Below are 17,537 nucleotides of genomic sequence, written 5' to 3' on the forward strand. Positions count from 1 at the left end.
CAGACTCCTTCTCAGTTAGAATTTAGTGGTTAAAAACAAACACTAGAACTCAACAAATGATTCCCCATAAACATTATGGAAACATGGACAGAAATGCACAGCTAGATATGCAGCCATGCTTAATATCAGGGGCCCAGACTAGACGGAGTGATGGATTGTGGCTCTAATTTGTTTGATTAGCTGATGGTTGCTGCATTCCCCAGCAGATAGAGGCTCTCCTGTGCATCTCTGAGTGACGTTTCTCTGTGGGGGTTAATGAAGGCTTATTGGGTAACAGAGTCTATTAAAAATAGAGGAGAGACAGTGTGGGAAGGAACAGAGAGGATGAAATAATCTGAAAGCTAAATTAGAGATTCTGTTGGTTAGATGTGAAGTAACTCAACCTGCCAACGGCTTTCTCCTCAGAATCCTCCATTCAGCTGAAGGTACCAGTCTGCAAAACCTCTCTGTTTAGCTCCTCAGAACCAGAACACATTGAGTTCTCAGACATACAAGATGATTTCAATGTTGAAACACCTCAAAATCGAGAGTTTAAATTCTAGATGAGACACTGTTCGTAGACCCAGCAGGTGATCAAGCTGCTGGGTCTACGAACCATTGGGTCTTCGAACATTGGGTCTAAACCAGATGGTCTGACTGCCCAATCACTGCCTCGCTTGGGGCTAATATTCAGAACAAGCCAATGGGAGTGAAGTTCATGTTCAATACCAATAATTTCCATGCTGAGTAGAACATTAGCTGCTCCTCGGTTGCTATGGAAATAGGATGGGATTGAAATCAAAGAGGTCCAGTGCTGACCTCAGAGCTGTTACCTTCCTGAGGAAACATCCTGGTGCCAGGTTAACGGCAGCTCTGGGAGGCCAGACATGTCACACAGAGACCAGACATGCATCTGAAAGTTCAATTAACATCCAGCTCGTTAAAGCAGTCACACGGATCCGACTCCCAACCCAGAACCCGCCCTGCATGGTTCTGCTCCTCCTGAGGAGAACAGTTTCCTCTTTAAATTAATCCCATCCACAGCAGCCGTGAGCATCAGAAAGTAAAAGAAGTTGTTAGCTGGAGCTTCCAAAGTTTGGTCTCTGATAAGAACTCAAGTCCTCTCCGCTAGATCTTTATTGGCGGGAGGCTCCTCCACGTTCTAATCCTCTGTTGTTTCTTTAATAGATGAGGCCACTGCAGGAGTGGCTACTGGTACTAACGTCTATGTTTCCTTGCATTGAAAATATTTATAGATCAGCACTACAGTGGCGGCTGGCCACCCAATGACCCTGATTAAAAATAAAAAATATACATATATATGTATATACGCTGGTCGACAGTTGCCTTTTGTATCTCTGCTTCTGTCTGCTTGAACCCCAGTCGGCCTCGGCAGATGGCCGCTCACACTGCTCACGTTCACACTGACCTGATCAGCCATGTGAGGAAGTTTGCTACATCAGAGCTGATTTGAAAAAAGTGTTTCCATCTCCTGTTTTATGCATCAACTCGTCTCAAAAGTTAAAACCCACGTCAAGCAAGTGAATTTTTTTTGTGTTCAAATTTTGATGTTTCCATCAAGCTTTACTGATGCAGTACTTTAAGATGCGTTATAGAAACAGCTGGTGGAAACGCTACTATTACCTCCTGTCTCTAGCTGCTCATCGGGCAGAGTCACTCACTGGATGCAATCCGCTGGTTTTGCTTGATAGAAACCTTAAAGCTTTAATCTGACTGAATGATCTGATTGGTTAAATGATGTCAAAGCTTCACGTTGTGAGTTGGTTTAATAAGCAACAGGAACCCAGGAAATGGCCAAGCACCTTCAGAACATCAGATCTCCTCAGATTTTCTTTTTCCCTTCCGCTCATCAGCTTATCGGCTTCTCCATTCATCCAAATAGATCCATGATGGTGAATGATTTTGTTGAAATTAGCAGGATGACAGAACTTCTCGGCAACAGAAATAAAATCAAAGCACATTGTTTACGTTGATTGTGCAGCTTTAGGACCGTGACATGTTTCCTTTTTCTTTTATTACAGACAAGCCAGCCGCTTTAGATTGTTTCCTCCTGAATATTCAGCCCTGCCTCCGTCTGGCTTTGTTTGTCTGGAAGTGAGCAGCATCCCTCCTCATGGCCTGACCCTCCCTAACATCCAGCCTCACTGCTGTCTGGTTACCATGGTAACAGTTCAGATATCCCCCAAGCCGACGCAAAGCCCTGGGTCGGCAGGGAGTAAGGGGATGGAGTTGGTCCACCTGTATGTCTGTCAAACCAGACAAAACAGCAAACCCTCACCTTCCATCACCTAGACCATCGGTACTGGATCGATGCTGGACCAGGTCAGCAGTGGTCCCTACTGGAGACCAGATGGCTTCCCCCTCTGATGACACAAGGCTGTGGGTCCATGAAGGCCGCCGTAGCAGGCGGAGTAAGAACACAGTGGTTGTTTCATTTCTGTGGGAGGAGAGGGGAGCTTCCAGCTGGACCTGTGATTCTGGAACAGAACTATCTGTGAAGTAGTTTGGATCTCTGGTGCTGTGATAAACATTAGGAAACCCCATAAACAACAGAGTCCCATTTTAAAAAGACAATTTCTTTTAGAATGAGTCCATATCAGTACAGGCTGCATTAAAGGAATAGTACACCCAAAACATGATTAGCCTTCATTTTCTACTCACCCCCATGCTGAACAACACTCTGGAGTACTTTTTTGATATCTCAAATGCATCTGGAGATCTGGGAGGCTTCTTGCTGTCTGCTGACATTCAAATAATGGAGGTCTATGGCGCCCGAGGCAGAAAGGTCCATAAAAGTCCACAAAAAACGTGTCAATATTCCTCCATACTGCTCGTCCAATGTATTCCAAGTGTCCTGAGTGGGTAGCGTCTAGGGTTGTCAAAAGTATCGATACTCAAAAAAGTATCGATACTGAAATGTTGTACAATACTCATTTTCAAAAGTATCGAGTACCAGTCACACCTAAACAGTCATTCATCTAAAGTGCAGAATAGAGGAAAATGCACTTTCTGAACACTGTGATTGAATAATTCTGTGCACTTTTCAGTTTCAGACTTTTTTTGTAACAGTTGCAGCTGCTGAGAATTATTTTTGTTTCTTAACCGGTTTGGCTAGTGTCATTGTTATGAGTGCAAAGCATAGCCAAGTAAGGAAAACTTAATTTTAATTTTGTAAGTTTTTTATCAAGCTTGCTAAATACTGTGCACAGCAAACAACCTCAAAATGTTGTTCTTATTGTTTATTGTATTTATTTATTGTATTTTAATTATTATTCAAAATATTTCTGTTGAAATTTTATCCTTGTGGTATCGAAAATGGTATCGAGTATCGAATATTTTCCTTAGTATAGGTATCGAGTTGAAAAGTTTAGTATCGTGACAACCCTAGTAGCGTCCATAATTTACTCGAAACGAAGTTATTTAGAATGTTTTTAGAGCATAAACACTAGTGTATAGGATTTCCTAAAAGCGCGTTCACGACGCTACGGAAGCCGGCAGACCAAACCAGATGAAAGTGCGCATTCAGCGTCTGCTCTGCCGATAATGCAAGCGTAGAAGAAGAAATGTGCTGTTTACCTGTGCAAAGAAAGAAACAACGAAAGAAAAATGTCTGAGGACTTCAGTGTTGAGGAAGAGCATGACTTCTTTGCCGAGCTGAATGCGCACTTTCATCTGGTTCGGTCTGCCGCGGTTTCCGTAGACTCGTGAACTCGCTTTTAGGAAATCCTATACACTACTGTTTATGCTCTAAAAACATTCTAAATGACTTCGTTTCGAGTAAATTCTGGATGCTACCCACTCAGGACACTTGGAATACATTGGACGAGCAGTATGGAGGAATATTGACACGTTTTTTGTGGACTTTTATGGACCTTTCTGCCTCGGGCACCATAGACCTCCATTATTTGAATGTCAGCAGACAGCAAGAAGCCTCCCAGATCTCCAGATGCATTTGAGATATCAAAAAAGTACTCCAGAGTGTTGTTCAGCATGGGGGTGAGTAGAAAATGAAGACTAATCATGTTTTGGGTGTACTATTCCTTTAACCAATTTTTTATAGTTGTAGTTATACCTCTGATAGAGAACTGACCAGTCCGGTCCAGTCAAGTCCGGTCCTCACCTTTAGTTGACCTGTTTCCTGTTATACAAAACAACCCGAAAGAACTGCACTATAAAGACAAAAGTTGGTCTGATCAGTGGATCGGCACTAAAAGCAGAACCTCCATCTTCCTCATGCTGTCATCCTTACATCTTTTTAGAATGTGCCAAGCAAACAAGACAAATGCTTTTATTTTGTCCTTCTTTTTCATACCCTGAAGCAGTTCCTGGCTGTGTGGAGTGAACGGTTCTGATAAACGAGGCTGAGGTTCTAGAAAGCATAAAGTAGAAGCTGTCACCATCTGAAAAAGTTCAGGATTAAAAGAGAAACTGTCTCTGATTCCAAACAAATAAAAAAAACGATCAACTGGACTTTGTTTCCAAGTTTTAAGATGTTTCGCTTTCCATCCAGGAAGCTTTTTAATTAAACATGTCAGAAATATTGTTGAGTTTCAAGCTTTATAAAACGGACAAAAACAAAGTCTTGTTTTGGCATAGAAACATGCTTTTTGAACCTGACGAGGGGGTCCACCTCTTTGGAATAAGGGTTGTTTTGTTTCTTTGTTAGCCTGTAATACCAGAAACCCGTCTATGTCTGTGAAAGGGGAGGGGGGGTCATTAAAGGGAATTGTTGGCCTGGCTGAAGAGGCAGGGTGCTCTGGTCCCCTATAATGGGGTGGGAGTTACAATGATAGCGGGAAAGAATCAACTCAATCACTGAATTGTAGGTTTAACAACCCCCCATTGGACTTCTCTGAACCACAGAGAGGGCCCAGATGACAAGAACTACCTCAGGAGGGCATTGGTTAAAAAAAGATCTAGACAACCGCTTCAATGATTCAACAAGCAGACAGACCAAATGGCTGCCAGAAACAGAAGCTGTTCCAAAAGAACTAAGGGAAAAAATGGTGATAACAGAAAAACAGCATCATATGTTCTGGTCTCTGGTAGTGTGCGGCAGTAGTGTGATGGTCTGGGATGGTAGGATGAATCGCTGCCTTGAACCAGGATCTAAGATCCTCCTTGGTTCTGGACTTTCTTATAAACACATTAAAAAGTTGATTTAAGGATCCTGAAAGATGCCATCAGCTCAGCCACCATTCATCCATGTTTCCTGTCCTCCATTCTAAGACATCACGGAAAGAGACTCTCAGAGATCAAGCTCTGCAGCAATCTCCCACCCGGCAGAGCTAATCTACAATCAGAAAGAGATGTTATTCGGTATGTTGAAGCCCATCGGACTAGCTGGCCTCCCTGGCCCCAAAGATGACCCTCTTTAAAAGAAACGGAGGCCGAACACAACAGGGGCTTCATTAAGACCACTTTTCCTCTCATTATGTAAATCTGCTCTCAGATGGAGTTCCTTAAACGCACCACATTAGAATCTTCCCTGAGTTCAGTCTGCATTCAAGGCAAAGCAGACATCAGACTTTCAGCGGATCTGAGGGCTGCAGGCGAGAGGAGAGCACTCAGCAGCCATCACAACGGAGAGGCTGATGGCTTAAAAGTGTGCCCCTGAGCACCATCTGTGGCTCACTGCAGACTTAGAGCATTTCTGCAGAGTTTGAAGGATCCACTGAAGGGCTCCTCCGGTTCAGAGGGACGTTTAACAGCCTTTCCATGACTTGGCAAACAAAGAGCAGAAACTGTGAGAGTAAAGCAGCAGCTGCAGTGCTGTTATGTCAAAGACGCCTCATGTCCTCAGGGCTAAGGTAAAATTATTAGTTGTTCCAGCTGAAAACGTGAATTTCTGTTTTGAAGCCTTTATTTTCACTTTACCTAGAATTAAAAAGCCCATAAAATGGGTCCCTTTAAATGTTTCACTCTTGTTTCATTGCAGCCATTCGCTAAAATCAAAAATGTTCATTTTATTTCTCTTTAATGTACACTCAGAAACCCATCTTGACAGAAAACAGCAAAAATGTAGACATTTTTTGCAAATTTATTTAAAAAAGAAAAACTGAATTCAGATTAAACTAACCCATTACATCGACCACAGGCATGTTTCAAAGATATAAAAACCTGGATAACTTTTAAATTTCTGCTTCTGAATGAAGAAAAATCTGGCATGATCTCAACGCTGATGTCTGGTCTGGTTACTCTTCTTCTTTTGTGAAGTTTAATGGCGTTTGGCAAATAATTTGAAAGGGCATTACCGCCACCTACCAGTATGGACTGTGGAACAAAATGACAATATACTAACCAATAAATGTATCTACGTTATATCTATAATATAATATCCCAATATTCTCTATCTTTATCTAATATAATTACTAAATATTATTAACAAAATCTTCAACTTTTATGTTCCAGATGCTCTTGTTCTTCCCTCCATCTCTAAACTTGTAACTGTCAAGCCTCAGAAAGTTAGATCCAGAATTCAGGCAGACAGAACAGGTTTGTTTTAAAATGAAAAGCTTTATTGACTGCTAACTGTACTGCGGCTCATCAGCTGGAACTAGGATTGCCAACTCCCTGACAAAAAAAGGGACACCTCATGTGCAGCTGACCCGATTGTCTTTACCCCTCCTGGCGTGGAGTTTGTTTTTTAGCCCCCCTTTCTGTGTGATATGATTTTTTTAACTATTTGGCTCACACCTGATTGAATTAGATGCATATTTTTCAGTGACATAAACACATTGAAAACAAATTATTATCCAGCAATTCACTTTAATACAAAATAACAAACTTTGTTGAATAAAATAAGTATCTGAAACATAACGCCTGTCCTGCTAAGCTTCAAACTGTATAAATGAATATAAAACAATAAATAAATAGTGCCAATTTTTGGTTCAACAGCAAACTTGTGCAAACTCGCAAACATATCCATCCCAGACCACCATGGCGGTATTCTGGATCGTTACATATGTGTTGTCAGCTTACTGGTCACAACGCAGGACAGGGCCCGGGAACAAGTTTACCGTAAGTTTTGTATCTAACGTGCCCTTGTTCTTCATTTTCCATTAACTTTTTTTTACTATTTTATTTTTTTACAATTTTTTTACTCTCACAGTAATACAGGACAAAGTGTGCTCTTTTTCTACTAAATGAATGTGGTACTTCTATTTCGAAATATGGAATGATTCCCTTTTTCAAGCGACAGTTGGCAACCCTAGCTGGAGCCGCTTACTGGAATCTCTGTATAGCTGGATACTCAGGTTAGTGACCATGAAACTCAGACGGAGAGCGATAACCAGCATGTGAGCTATGGTTTCAGCTTTACTGAGACTAGCTGGGTGTTCTTTCTTTCATCCTTTGGCATGAAAACTGGCACCTGAGGAGCTAGCGTATTGTTAGCTTTTCTACCATAGAAAGTCTTTATAGATCAGTACTCCTGTGTTCCTTTTCTATGTCTGCTTCTGTCTCCTTTAACCCAAAAGGTCAATGACTGGGTGCAATCAGAAGGTTTTTGTTTGATAGAAACGTTAAATATTTTATCTGAGTGGATGATCTGATTGATCTGGATTTAGAAAGTGTGAGTTGGAGCATAGAAATAAAAATAAATTAGAAATAATACAACTCTTAGAAAATAAATGGATGATGCTGCAGCTGGAAAATGGGTGGCAGGGAGGTCAACATTACGTTTGTACTTTGACCTGCTTCGTTCAGCGTGTAAATATTCTTATACTTTTCTAAGGCTGCTCTTTCGCTTTTTTAAATCTCTCAGTGTCATTATCGCAGCTCTGGTACCTTATTTGATCACTCCTTTTATTTACCTGCCTCCCCAATCTCTAATTATCATTTATCTTATTGACCTGCTCCTTCTGCTATATATATGGTTCAGCCCAGCTATCGGGGCCAGATCATTATTCTTTGTTTATTCATGCTGTTGTGTGTCAGCTTCCCTCTTCTGAGCCCTCATTGTTTTGGCTTGGCGTGCGGGGGGGGGGCGCAGGTTCTGGTCCTTCTCCGTGCAGCCCTCAGGGTTTTGGCTTAGAACACTGGGGATGCCAGTTTTAATTCCTGTAAGCCTGGCTCCAAGATGCCAGACTGGTTTAAAGTTTTGCAGTAATTCCGGTACCTCAACCACTTGAACCTGCCTGTGTGCATCTGAGCGTTTCTGTCTAAGCTCGCTGCTGGACTCATGGAACTCTGGACCTGCCTGAACGCTTGAGGACTCCTAGAACCCTGGATCTGTCTGTTCCTGTTCGGATCGGAACCCCTGGTTGGGCTGCAGACTCCTTGACCTCTGAACCCTCCGGTTCTGAACTGTTTCTCTGACCTGGATCGGTCTCCTGCCTGCTCACTGAGGTTGCTGCATCGGTTTTGGACGGCTCTGAGCATCATCTCATTTGGAATTCCATCGGCTGGATCTTGCCTTCCTCAGAGAGTATGACTGAACTGTTCAACCAGGGAAGTGACTCACTTGGATCGTGGTCACTTACCTGTGTTTCTCCCTCCAGTGTCAGTGTCAGTGTCAGAGTGTCAGTGTCAGAGTGTCAGTGATTGGGCGCTGCCCCGTTACCCCTCCTGCAGCCGCTGCGATCACTTATCCTCAGCAGCCCGCGTCTCGTTCTGTTCTATTTTATTATTATTGTCATTAAATATTTTGAAACTTCCCATTGTCTGACTTGCCTGAATACTGGGTCCATCTGTCCCGTTTATGACACTGAAGCATTTTCCGATACTGGGATACGACCAAAGAACTTACAATATCAAGGAAGAAGGAAAATAACTTGAAATGTTTCATTTGATGGCTTCACATCTGTAGAAAAAACAGGGCAGAAAAAACAGCTGCATGGTTTAGAGCAGGCATCCCCAAAGTCAGTGCTCGAGGACCTCTGTCCTGCAGGTTTTAGAGGCTTTCTTGCTCTAGCACAGCTGATTTTAAATGAAAGCTGATTAACAGGCTTTTGCTCAAAAGCAATCGTCATAATCAGCGTTGCTAAAGCAGGGTAACCTCAAAAACCTGCAGGACAGTGGCCTTCAAGGACCGACTTTGGGGATGCATGGTTCAGAGGAAACTCTTTCTAGATGTTTTCCAGTGTCTGAGCAGGAAGCAGAGAGGTCACATTTTTTTCCCCTGGTAAATCAGCTGGAGGCTTCAGAGTTCTTCAGCCTGCCCTGCTGTTCCACCTCCTCACCACACGTTTCATATTTCATCTGCTCTAACTGAAGTCTTATGGGTCAGCCAGTCTGTCATGGGTCCACTTGACACCAATACAGACCCAAAGACACACACAGAGGAAAGTATACTATTTTAACTCATAAGCAGTGAGTTCAGAGAACCCCAGCCTAGTGCAGGCTGGGCTATCTAAGACCTGATTGAAAACACGTTGCTTCAAAGCACAGTTTGATATCAGACAGGGGCTCCAAACATCTCTGCCTCTCTGGTTACAGGCTGTCCCACCATGGAGACCAGCTGATGTCCTCACATGTTTACCAAACAAACTGGAGTTTCTCCAAGTCATTCAGCCAGTTTACAGCTGGTTTCAGTTTAACCAGATCTGGTTGTTATCAGTCTTCCTTCTTAATAAACAGGAGCACAGGCAGTAGGCGTTGCAAGCTGAAGAGCCAGGAGAAGCAGAACTACAGATGCTAGGGGCTCTCTGACACCAAGGAGGGAGGGTCAGCTGGAGGAAGAGGGAGAAGAAGACGCTTTATGGTTTATTCTACATATTTTCTATGACTGAAAGTTTAATACTCAGTTCAGATACTGAGTATTAAAATTATTCAAAAACTGCTGCATTTTTTCCATGTCACATCTCCAGTATGCCCAAAAGCTGTTTATTTTTCCAACTTTGTATTGTCATTACACTGTCACAAGTTCAGAGCAATAAAATTCCCTCTCTGCATTTAAACCATCCCCTTGGGAGCAGTGGTCAGCCATTGTGCAGCATCCGAGGAGCAGTGTGGGGTTAAGGAATTACTCAGGGACCCAGAGTGGCAGTCTGTGGGAGTGGGGCTTGAACTCAGAACCTCTGGATTCCACGCAGAATGCCCTAACCACTCAGCCACCTTTATATTCTAACATAAGTAGAAAATCCTTGTTTTTAACCCTCTATCCTACAGCATTAACCTGCTCTATCCTTTTTTATCAAGCCTACACTGTTGTAGGTCATTTAGACTTTATATTGGATGAACTGTTCCACCTTTCCTCCTTTTTCATCAGTTCAACTTTCTTTATACGATAACAAGTTTCTTCTTATATATTCAAATTAATCACTTCATTTATATAATTTTTTTATTTTTAATTTCAATATTCTACTCATCATTTGTAGTTTTTTTTCATCCAAACATTTTTCCCATCTGTCAGGAATCCAGTTTTTTGTGGGTTGTTTCTGTGTTTCCTTTTCTCCTCCACCAGGTGGTGCCCCGTCCTCATTGAGTCTCCCTGCACACCTGCAGCTCATTGCCTCATTACCTGTGGAGTGCTCTTAAGCTGCTGACTGCCACTACCTCGAGGCCAGAGTGTTTGCCAGTTCCGGGTACTCTAGCCATGCTTAGTTTAGCAGAGTCTAACCTGAGTTTTTGTTTACCTGAGTTTTAATCTTGCTGTTTTTGTCTTTGCCTCTCGGCAGGAAGTCATCCTGCAAACTGGATATTTCGGACATTCTCTCCCCTGGAAGGATCTTCTGAGAACCAAACTGAGCTAAGGATTCAAGTTTGTGGATTGGATCAACCTTTTCCCCAAGGATTGCCTGGGGCTTCTCTCTGAGCAGGGGATTCATCTCCACAATAACCCGTTCAAGTACCTCAGGAAATCTAAGTGGCAGTCAGCTTCTCCGTTCACCAAGGAACAACCGCAGTCTGGGTAAACCCTGACCGCACACCATCAACATTTAGTTGCTTTATATTTAATCTTAAAGTAAGGAAGCAGCAAAAACCATTCAAAAGGGTTTTTAACTTTGACTTGAAATAACTCAGGCTTCTACACTTCGACAGTCTTCTGGGAGGTTGCTTCAGATAGATGGATCATAGGAACTAAAGCACAATTTAACCTGAGTTCTCCAGAAGGAATCCCAGACCTAAACCACAACTTAAAGTGAGTGATTGTAGCTATGATGCGTCTTTGCTCAGCAGCTTTGCTCGTTGTAAACCAACCAATCAGTGCACAGCTCATCTAAATATTCATGATCATACCATAAAAGGAAGAAAACCTGTCGTTTCATTCTAGGGCTTTTAGTCAGGCTTGCATTAGGGATCATAGAACAGCAAATATGCCATTTTCAGCCCAACCAATGTTACACACCCTATTCAGAGACCTTAAGGACCAGCACCACATACACTATATAATCATTCTATGAGTCCTTTAACATCTTCACAGTAAAAACTAATGTACAGAGTGCAATATAACTCTGCTTCAGATAACATTTGGTCCCAATCCAAATTGAGGAAAATGTACTCCCTGGACCACCAGTGTCCGAGTCAAACATGTTTTGTTGCTCCCCGGTATCCATCTCCACATTCTGTTGGACTGTGGCCCTCAGCTCATCTCCCAGGTTTGCGGATACTTATGCATTAGGTGCTAATGTCAGTCTAACTTTTGGTTATCACCATAAAAGTCAGACTTAGCATCTCAATCAGGGAATTAAAGTTACCCCCATTGACTTACATCCAGTAACCCATCTGGCTGGAACCAGTATCTGCCTTGGATTGAATATGTACACAATGGGCTTCATGCAACAACATCTTCTTATTCCTGTTGTAATTTCATCTTCCCTTCCTTCTACAAATGCGGCACATCAGATTCAACAAATGATCTTAACTTTAATAAATGATCCTAAATCACCCGGTTAAACCACATGCAGTCCACCTGTGTGTTAGTGAAGCGCGTTCATGAAAAAAAGTAAATTTGCATAATTACCGCCCCGTTGATGCCATGCAAGGCTACAACTTCCCACGCAGTCAGAAGGCGTTCATTCATGGAAATGGCTTTTAAGATAAAGATAAACTCTAGTGGTTTGAAGATCAAGGTCTTGCTAACGGAGAGCTGAGCAGCAGTGTGACATATTTTACCAATATGGCTCCAGGAATTAATATCCCAGAGCTAGCTGATAGCTCAACAGCTTTGCTTGTGAAAGCAAAGCTCAACCAGTCACCATGATGACTGTTGCCATAGTGTTCCGCTTGGTGCTTTTATATGAAACTTTACTGAAAATTATTTGGGGAGTAAAATCGTATACAAGGGACACGAAGATGGAAAGGGAGATGAGAAAGAAAGAGGGAATAAGAACAAAGGGGAGAGAGAAAGAGGTAGAGACAGGAAAGAGCAAAAATAGACAGAAGATATGCAGTACTTAACAATCCTGAATAAAATCAGAAGATTATAGCATTCGATTTTTAACCCCAAAAACTACATTTGGACACAAACATCATCCTGAGGTAAAACTAAATTGGTTGTAACCCTCTCAGGTGAAAATGGGCGTAAAGAGAAAACAGAACCATTTGTCCCTGAGACACAGTGAAAGCTCTCTCTTTGTCCCTATTTGAGCGCTGCCTCCATGAAAGGTTTTAGCCCCATGAAAAGAAGGCATTAGTTCTGTCCTCAGGGCTGAGGAGGAAGAGTGCTGGCATGAGGACATGAAAGTAAGGAGGTTAAAACATCATCATCAGACTGTTAAAGAACCCTCGCTGGTTCAGGTTAAGCTAAAAGCCACCCAGACAGCTGTTACCAGAGGGCTGGTCAGAGAGATAATGAGGTCAAACCTGCTTCCTGGAGGAGACAGCCGTCTTGGGCCGCCCCTGACGTCCTGTCCGTGCTGCCTCTGACGTGTCCCGGCAGCTCCTTCGAAGCGTGGTGGCGCCGGCTTCACTGTAGTTCGGCAGAGAGCTGCAAGGACAAAAACGGCCAAATATCAGTGAGGAAGAAAAAAGATGACGACTCCATCTTCAAGTAAAAGAATATTGGACCATCAGTAGAACTTTGACCAACGCTGAGCCTGAGTGAGCCTGGTTATGCTGGAGGTCCCTTCCTGTTAAAAGGGAGTTTTTCCTCTCTACTGTCGCTACAAGCATGTTTGGTGTGAGGGATAGCATTCGAGTCGATGAGTCGATGCAATCAACTGGTTTTCCTTAGATAGAAAACGTTTAATCAGTTTGACTGGATGATCTGGTGAACTGTAGAGTGCCTTGAGAGTAAATGTGTTGTGAATTGGCGCTATATAAATAAACTGAATTAAATTGAATCGAATTGAGCCAAAAGATCACAATCATCAACAAAGCTCCCTCTACTCTGGAGGAAAGTGTTCAGCAGACTGACTGTTGGATCCATAGAATATGTGTCTATTAAATCTTCTTCAGTTATGACTCCCTGGTACCAGCAGTCAGACATGGTAGTGGTAGTGAGATAGTCTGGGCCTGCTCTGAGGCTCCCTGCACAGCTGGTCTGATCTGCTAATTATTCTTGAAGGCTTTATCAGACGTCAAGGCTTTTTCAGAGAGAGGAGGCACCAGGTAGCTGGGCTAAAGGACGGAGACCTGTATACGTCCATCTGTTTGTCTCTTCTGTGCGTCTTGTAAGTGTGAGCTTTCTTAAGATTTCCCTTTTTACTGTGGTGATTCATTTGTTCAAACTTTCAGCACGGTCTTCATTCATTGAGCTTCTTTTTGAGCAATACCACACTTTTAGCACTGGTTCCAAAGGCTTTAGGAGCCTTTCCTATCATCAGCATTGTATCAAAATAGCGGTTGACGTGACTTTTTGGGTGAGGAGTGTGATTTAGCTGTTAGGGAACGTCCCTGTTGTAAAAGTGTCAATGATACAGTTGTGGCAGTATGCTTCTGGACTCTATAAATAAGGTGTACAGCTTAATTGAGGGGGGAATTGTATTGAGAAATATGGAAACTACTGTCTTCCCTCTAATAAACCAAGCAAAAGAATGATTCTGTCTAAGCTGCCTCCTTTAATCAGCGATGATAAGTTTCTGAAGGAATTGTGACATCATGGTCAAATTGTGTCAGCAATGAAATTGTCTGGTTAAATCAGCAAAGTTGAAACACGTTTGCTTTAGCAGACAAGTGCTTATGACTCTAAAACAGGACAATGAGGAGTTGAACAAATAATTCAATTATTTGAATCTATCAACGGTGTAGATGTAACCCCAACTCTTGTCTGGAGGAGGTCGATCTGATGTGTTGGGCCATGCGTCTGTGGAGAGGTTTTTTGCTTTCTCCAATATAAAGATCAGACCATTTCTCTCTGCATTAGGCTGTATACACCACTCTGCTCATGTTTGGTCTGCAGGGTTTTGTCTTTAGGATGCACTAGTCTCTGTTTAAGGGTCTTGCTTGGTTTGAAATATACTGGGATTTTGTGTTTGGAGAAAATCCTCTTGAGTTCTTCAGAGACTCCAGCAACATATGGGATGGAGATGTTTTTGCATTTAATCTAACCGTTATGTTCTGCTGCGTGTCTTTAGGATTTCCTTGCTGATTTGACCAACGCCCAGTTTGGGTGTCCAGAGGTTTGAAGAGCATCTTTGATGTGTTTAGAAAAATGTAAAGCTTATTTTTTAGGTCACCCAGAGGTCAGCTATCCCCCATTAAGCTCCAAATTAAATCTAATTTATGTTCTTTTTCAGTGCTACTTGATTTCTGCAGGTAAAATTATTGTTTGCCGTTGACATCACCATCCCAGCAGACGTTTGTGCTGCGCTCATTTCCTGATATAAAGTTATTGCATAACATCACATGTTATTCCTGTGCTGGTATTGAATATAACAGTTGGCATGTTTCCCTTATTTAGCGGCTAGAACGATTGTTTGATATTTAGTAAACCAACAGCCTCCCAGACCCATCACTTTGGTCCTGCCTTAAACCTGGCAACCCTGTGTCATTTCCTGTCAAGGTGTTGCTGTCAGCATTTCAAAATAAAAGCACAGCTGAAACTTAACATCACAGACTGCTGCTCAATTGCTCTCTATGAACAACCTTTGAACAGTCTTGGGGAGACCATCATTTTTTGTAAAAGCCCCAAAAACTCCACTTTAGTTCACTTTAGTGAATCCACCACGTTTGAAACAACCACCGCGTGCGGTTTGAACGCACCATGAGGGGGCATAATGGCTCATTAACACTGTTCTATTAAATGGTTGTTTTTAAAAAAGGCTTTCTGTATCTTGGAATCTACGGAGTACCGTGAAATCTCAGTTCACGTCCCAGCAGCAGTGGTGGGATGTTGGTCAAATAAAATAAGCGTGTGTGAGCTGTGATTGACACTCCATCAGACGCTCCTCTGGCTGTGATTGGTTGTTTTGACTCGTCCCGAATTATTCTTTCCAGAGTGAAATACAGGCAGTAGGCGGTACCAATTGAAGCAGTTTTTTTCACAGGTTACATATCACATGTACTGCTGTCTGGGCATAGGGACAGTTTTAGCCAATATGACAAAAAAGTGATTTTTAAAAACTTACAGACTTCAGCTTTAATAAACACACAATGTTTCCAAAAAAATCGTTGAGTTTACTCAACGATTAGAGACTAATATTGTCGTTCTTCACGGATTTTGAGAACGAGGTCATATTCAGGCAAAGAAAAAAGATGCTTTGGCTGATCTGCTTGGGTTCAGATCACAGGGATGCTCAGCTTTTCAGAATATGTCTGAAATGGAGGCTCCCTTTAAATCCATCTCGGTTATTGGACTCAACCTTGGAAGCTGTATATCAGTGAGTTTAAAGAATACTGAAGAATTTCCTAATGACTATGTCCAGAGTAAAATGAAAACTATTCGGGAGCATACTTTAACCTCGTAAGAACTGCAGGAGGCACTGTTGAACATGGAAACTGCTAAAGCTCCAGGGATAGAGGGCTGGCCTTGTAGCTAAGGGGACGCCGGCCCTCTGCTGTCCTAAAGCTGAGCTCACTTTTCTTCCTATAAGGGAGATCTTTATGAAACGAAGAGCTGAAGACCTGCAGGTTTATTATGTGCTGGTTAAAAGATCTACTGAAAGGTTTATGTCTGCAGAATGAAAAAGGTCATTGATCAAGTTATACATGCTGAGCTGTCATATTGTGTCCCGGCAGATCAGTAAGAGAAAATATTTCACTAATTTGAGATTTATTGGACATAAACTTTGGTCTGATTTCTGTTGATCAAGATTTCATGGGTTGGAGCACCACTATTTGGGTTTCTCCTCTGGTTCCACTTCTATGATTAAAACCCTCCTTTGTGGCAATGAAAGTGTGTTGAAGGTCAATAATGCTTAACATGCTTCTTTCACTGTAAAAAGACCAGGTTATGCAATGTCAGGAATGTTGTATTCTTGAAGTATTGAACCAATATTACGTCAAATAAAAAAGCCATTAGTCTTTGTTTATATTTCTGTATATGCTGATGATTTTATTTTGTCTATTAAAGAAGAATCTGATGAAGAAATTCTTGAATGTTTTGGGTAGAAGCGTTTCATGTAGAGGAAAAGCTTAAAGGGCCAAAATAGGGGCCTCAATTACCTAAAGAAATTAAAGTGTTTAAAACTGTTTAAAATATTTGGGTGTACTTCAGAGATAACATTAAGATCATGAAAACTTGGTTTATTTGGTTTATTCGGCTCATTGCACCCCCGCCTTTGTGCAAGGAGGAATCGGAGGAGCACTGCCAAAGCCCTGCAAAATGACCTTCAGCAGGCCACACATGTGCATGTGTCTGCACAAACAGTTAGAAACAGACTCCATGAAGATGACATGAGGGCCCGACATCCACAGATCTGGATTTTGTTCACCGCCCAATAGGGATGGGAATCGAAAACCGGTTCCTGTTCAGAACCGGTTTCGTATTTTCCGATTCCATGGCATCGTTTGGCAGCTCGCTGAACGATTCTTTTTTCGATTCCCGCAGCACCAGAGCCTAGAGCGCCGGCTCTAGGGAGCACGACTTACGTCACGTTTTTTTACGTACGTTACGTAAATTACGTAAGTTACGCAAGTTGGAAGAACTATTCGAGGAGGAAGACAACGAGCTGCGGTCACTTTGTGAATCAAAGCCCCGTCTTTCCTTAGCCCAGAGGGTAGATCAGGAAATCCAGCTCTATAAAAGCTTGCCCTCCATCCCCTGCAGGGATAGCGCCACACTGTGGTGCTGGAACAAGCAAGATGTGCTGCCCTTGCTATCTGGACTGGCTGAAAACTACCTCTGTGTGCAGGCTTCCTCCACCCCATCTGAGAGGGTGTTCTCCATGGCTGGAGACACCATAAGCCCTGAAAGATCCCGTATCCTTCCAGAAAAAGCAGATATGCTCATCTTTCTGCAAAATAACTGTTAATTTTCCCTACTACTGTTTTATAATTAGTATTTTTTGTTATTTAAAATAGGTTATTATCCCATCATTTGTTATTAGACATTGTTGGTTATTAAGTTTGTTCTTGTATTAATTTTTCATTTAAACACAGATGTTACTCCAGTTTCACATTTCCTGTGGACATCTTGATCTTGTTGATTTTGTAAGATTGTGCAATAGTTAAGTAAACACAGTTGATGCTGATAATCAAACTGTTTGTTCTCC

The 17,537-nt window shown here is 42.2% G+C and overlaps 1 protein-coding gene across 1 annotated transcript in view; it reads right to left on the reverse strand.

Annotated features, from left to right (window-relative positions):
* Positions 1–12,335: 12,335 nt before the first annotated feature.
* The window catches only part of LOC119779947 (thyrotropin-releasing hormone receptor-like), a 32,313-nt gene continuing 27,111 nt past the window's right edge, over positions 12,336–17,537 (reverse strand). The window contains exons 6-7 of the mRNA XM_038279806.1: positions 12,748–12,871; positions 12,336–12,608 (exon numbers count right to left, since the gene is read on the reverse strand). Of these exons, the coding sequence (XP_038135734.1) occupies positions 12,450–12,608; positions 12,748–12,871 (283 nt within the window). The 3' untranslated portion in view covers positions 12,336–12,449. The remainder of the gene's footprint in view (positions 12,609–12,747; positions 12,872–17,537) is intronic.

This window comes from Cyprinodon tularosa, unplaced genomic scaffold, assembly GCF_016077235.1.
Source record: "Cyprinodon tularosa strain WSP-4 unplaced genomic scaffold, ASM1607723v1 ctg1539, whole genome shotgun sequence".
NCBI classification, from domain to species: Eukaryota; Metazoa; Chordata; class Actinopteri; order Cyprinodontiformes; family Cyprinodontidae; genus Cyprinodon; species Cyprinodon tularosa.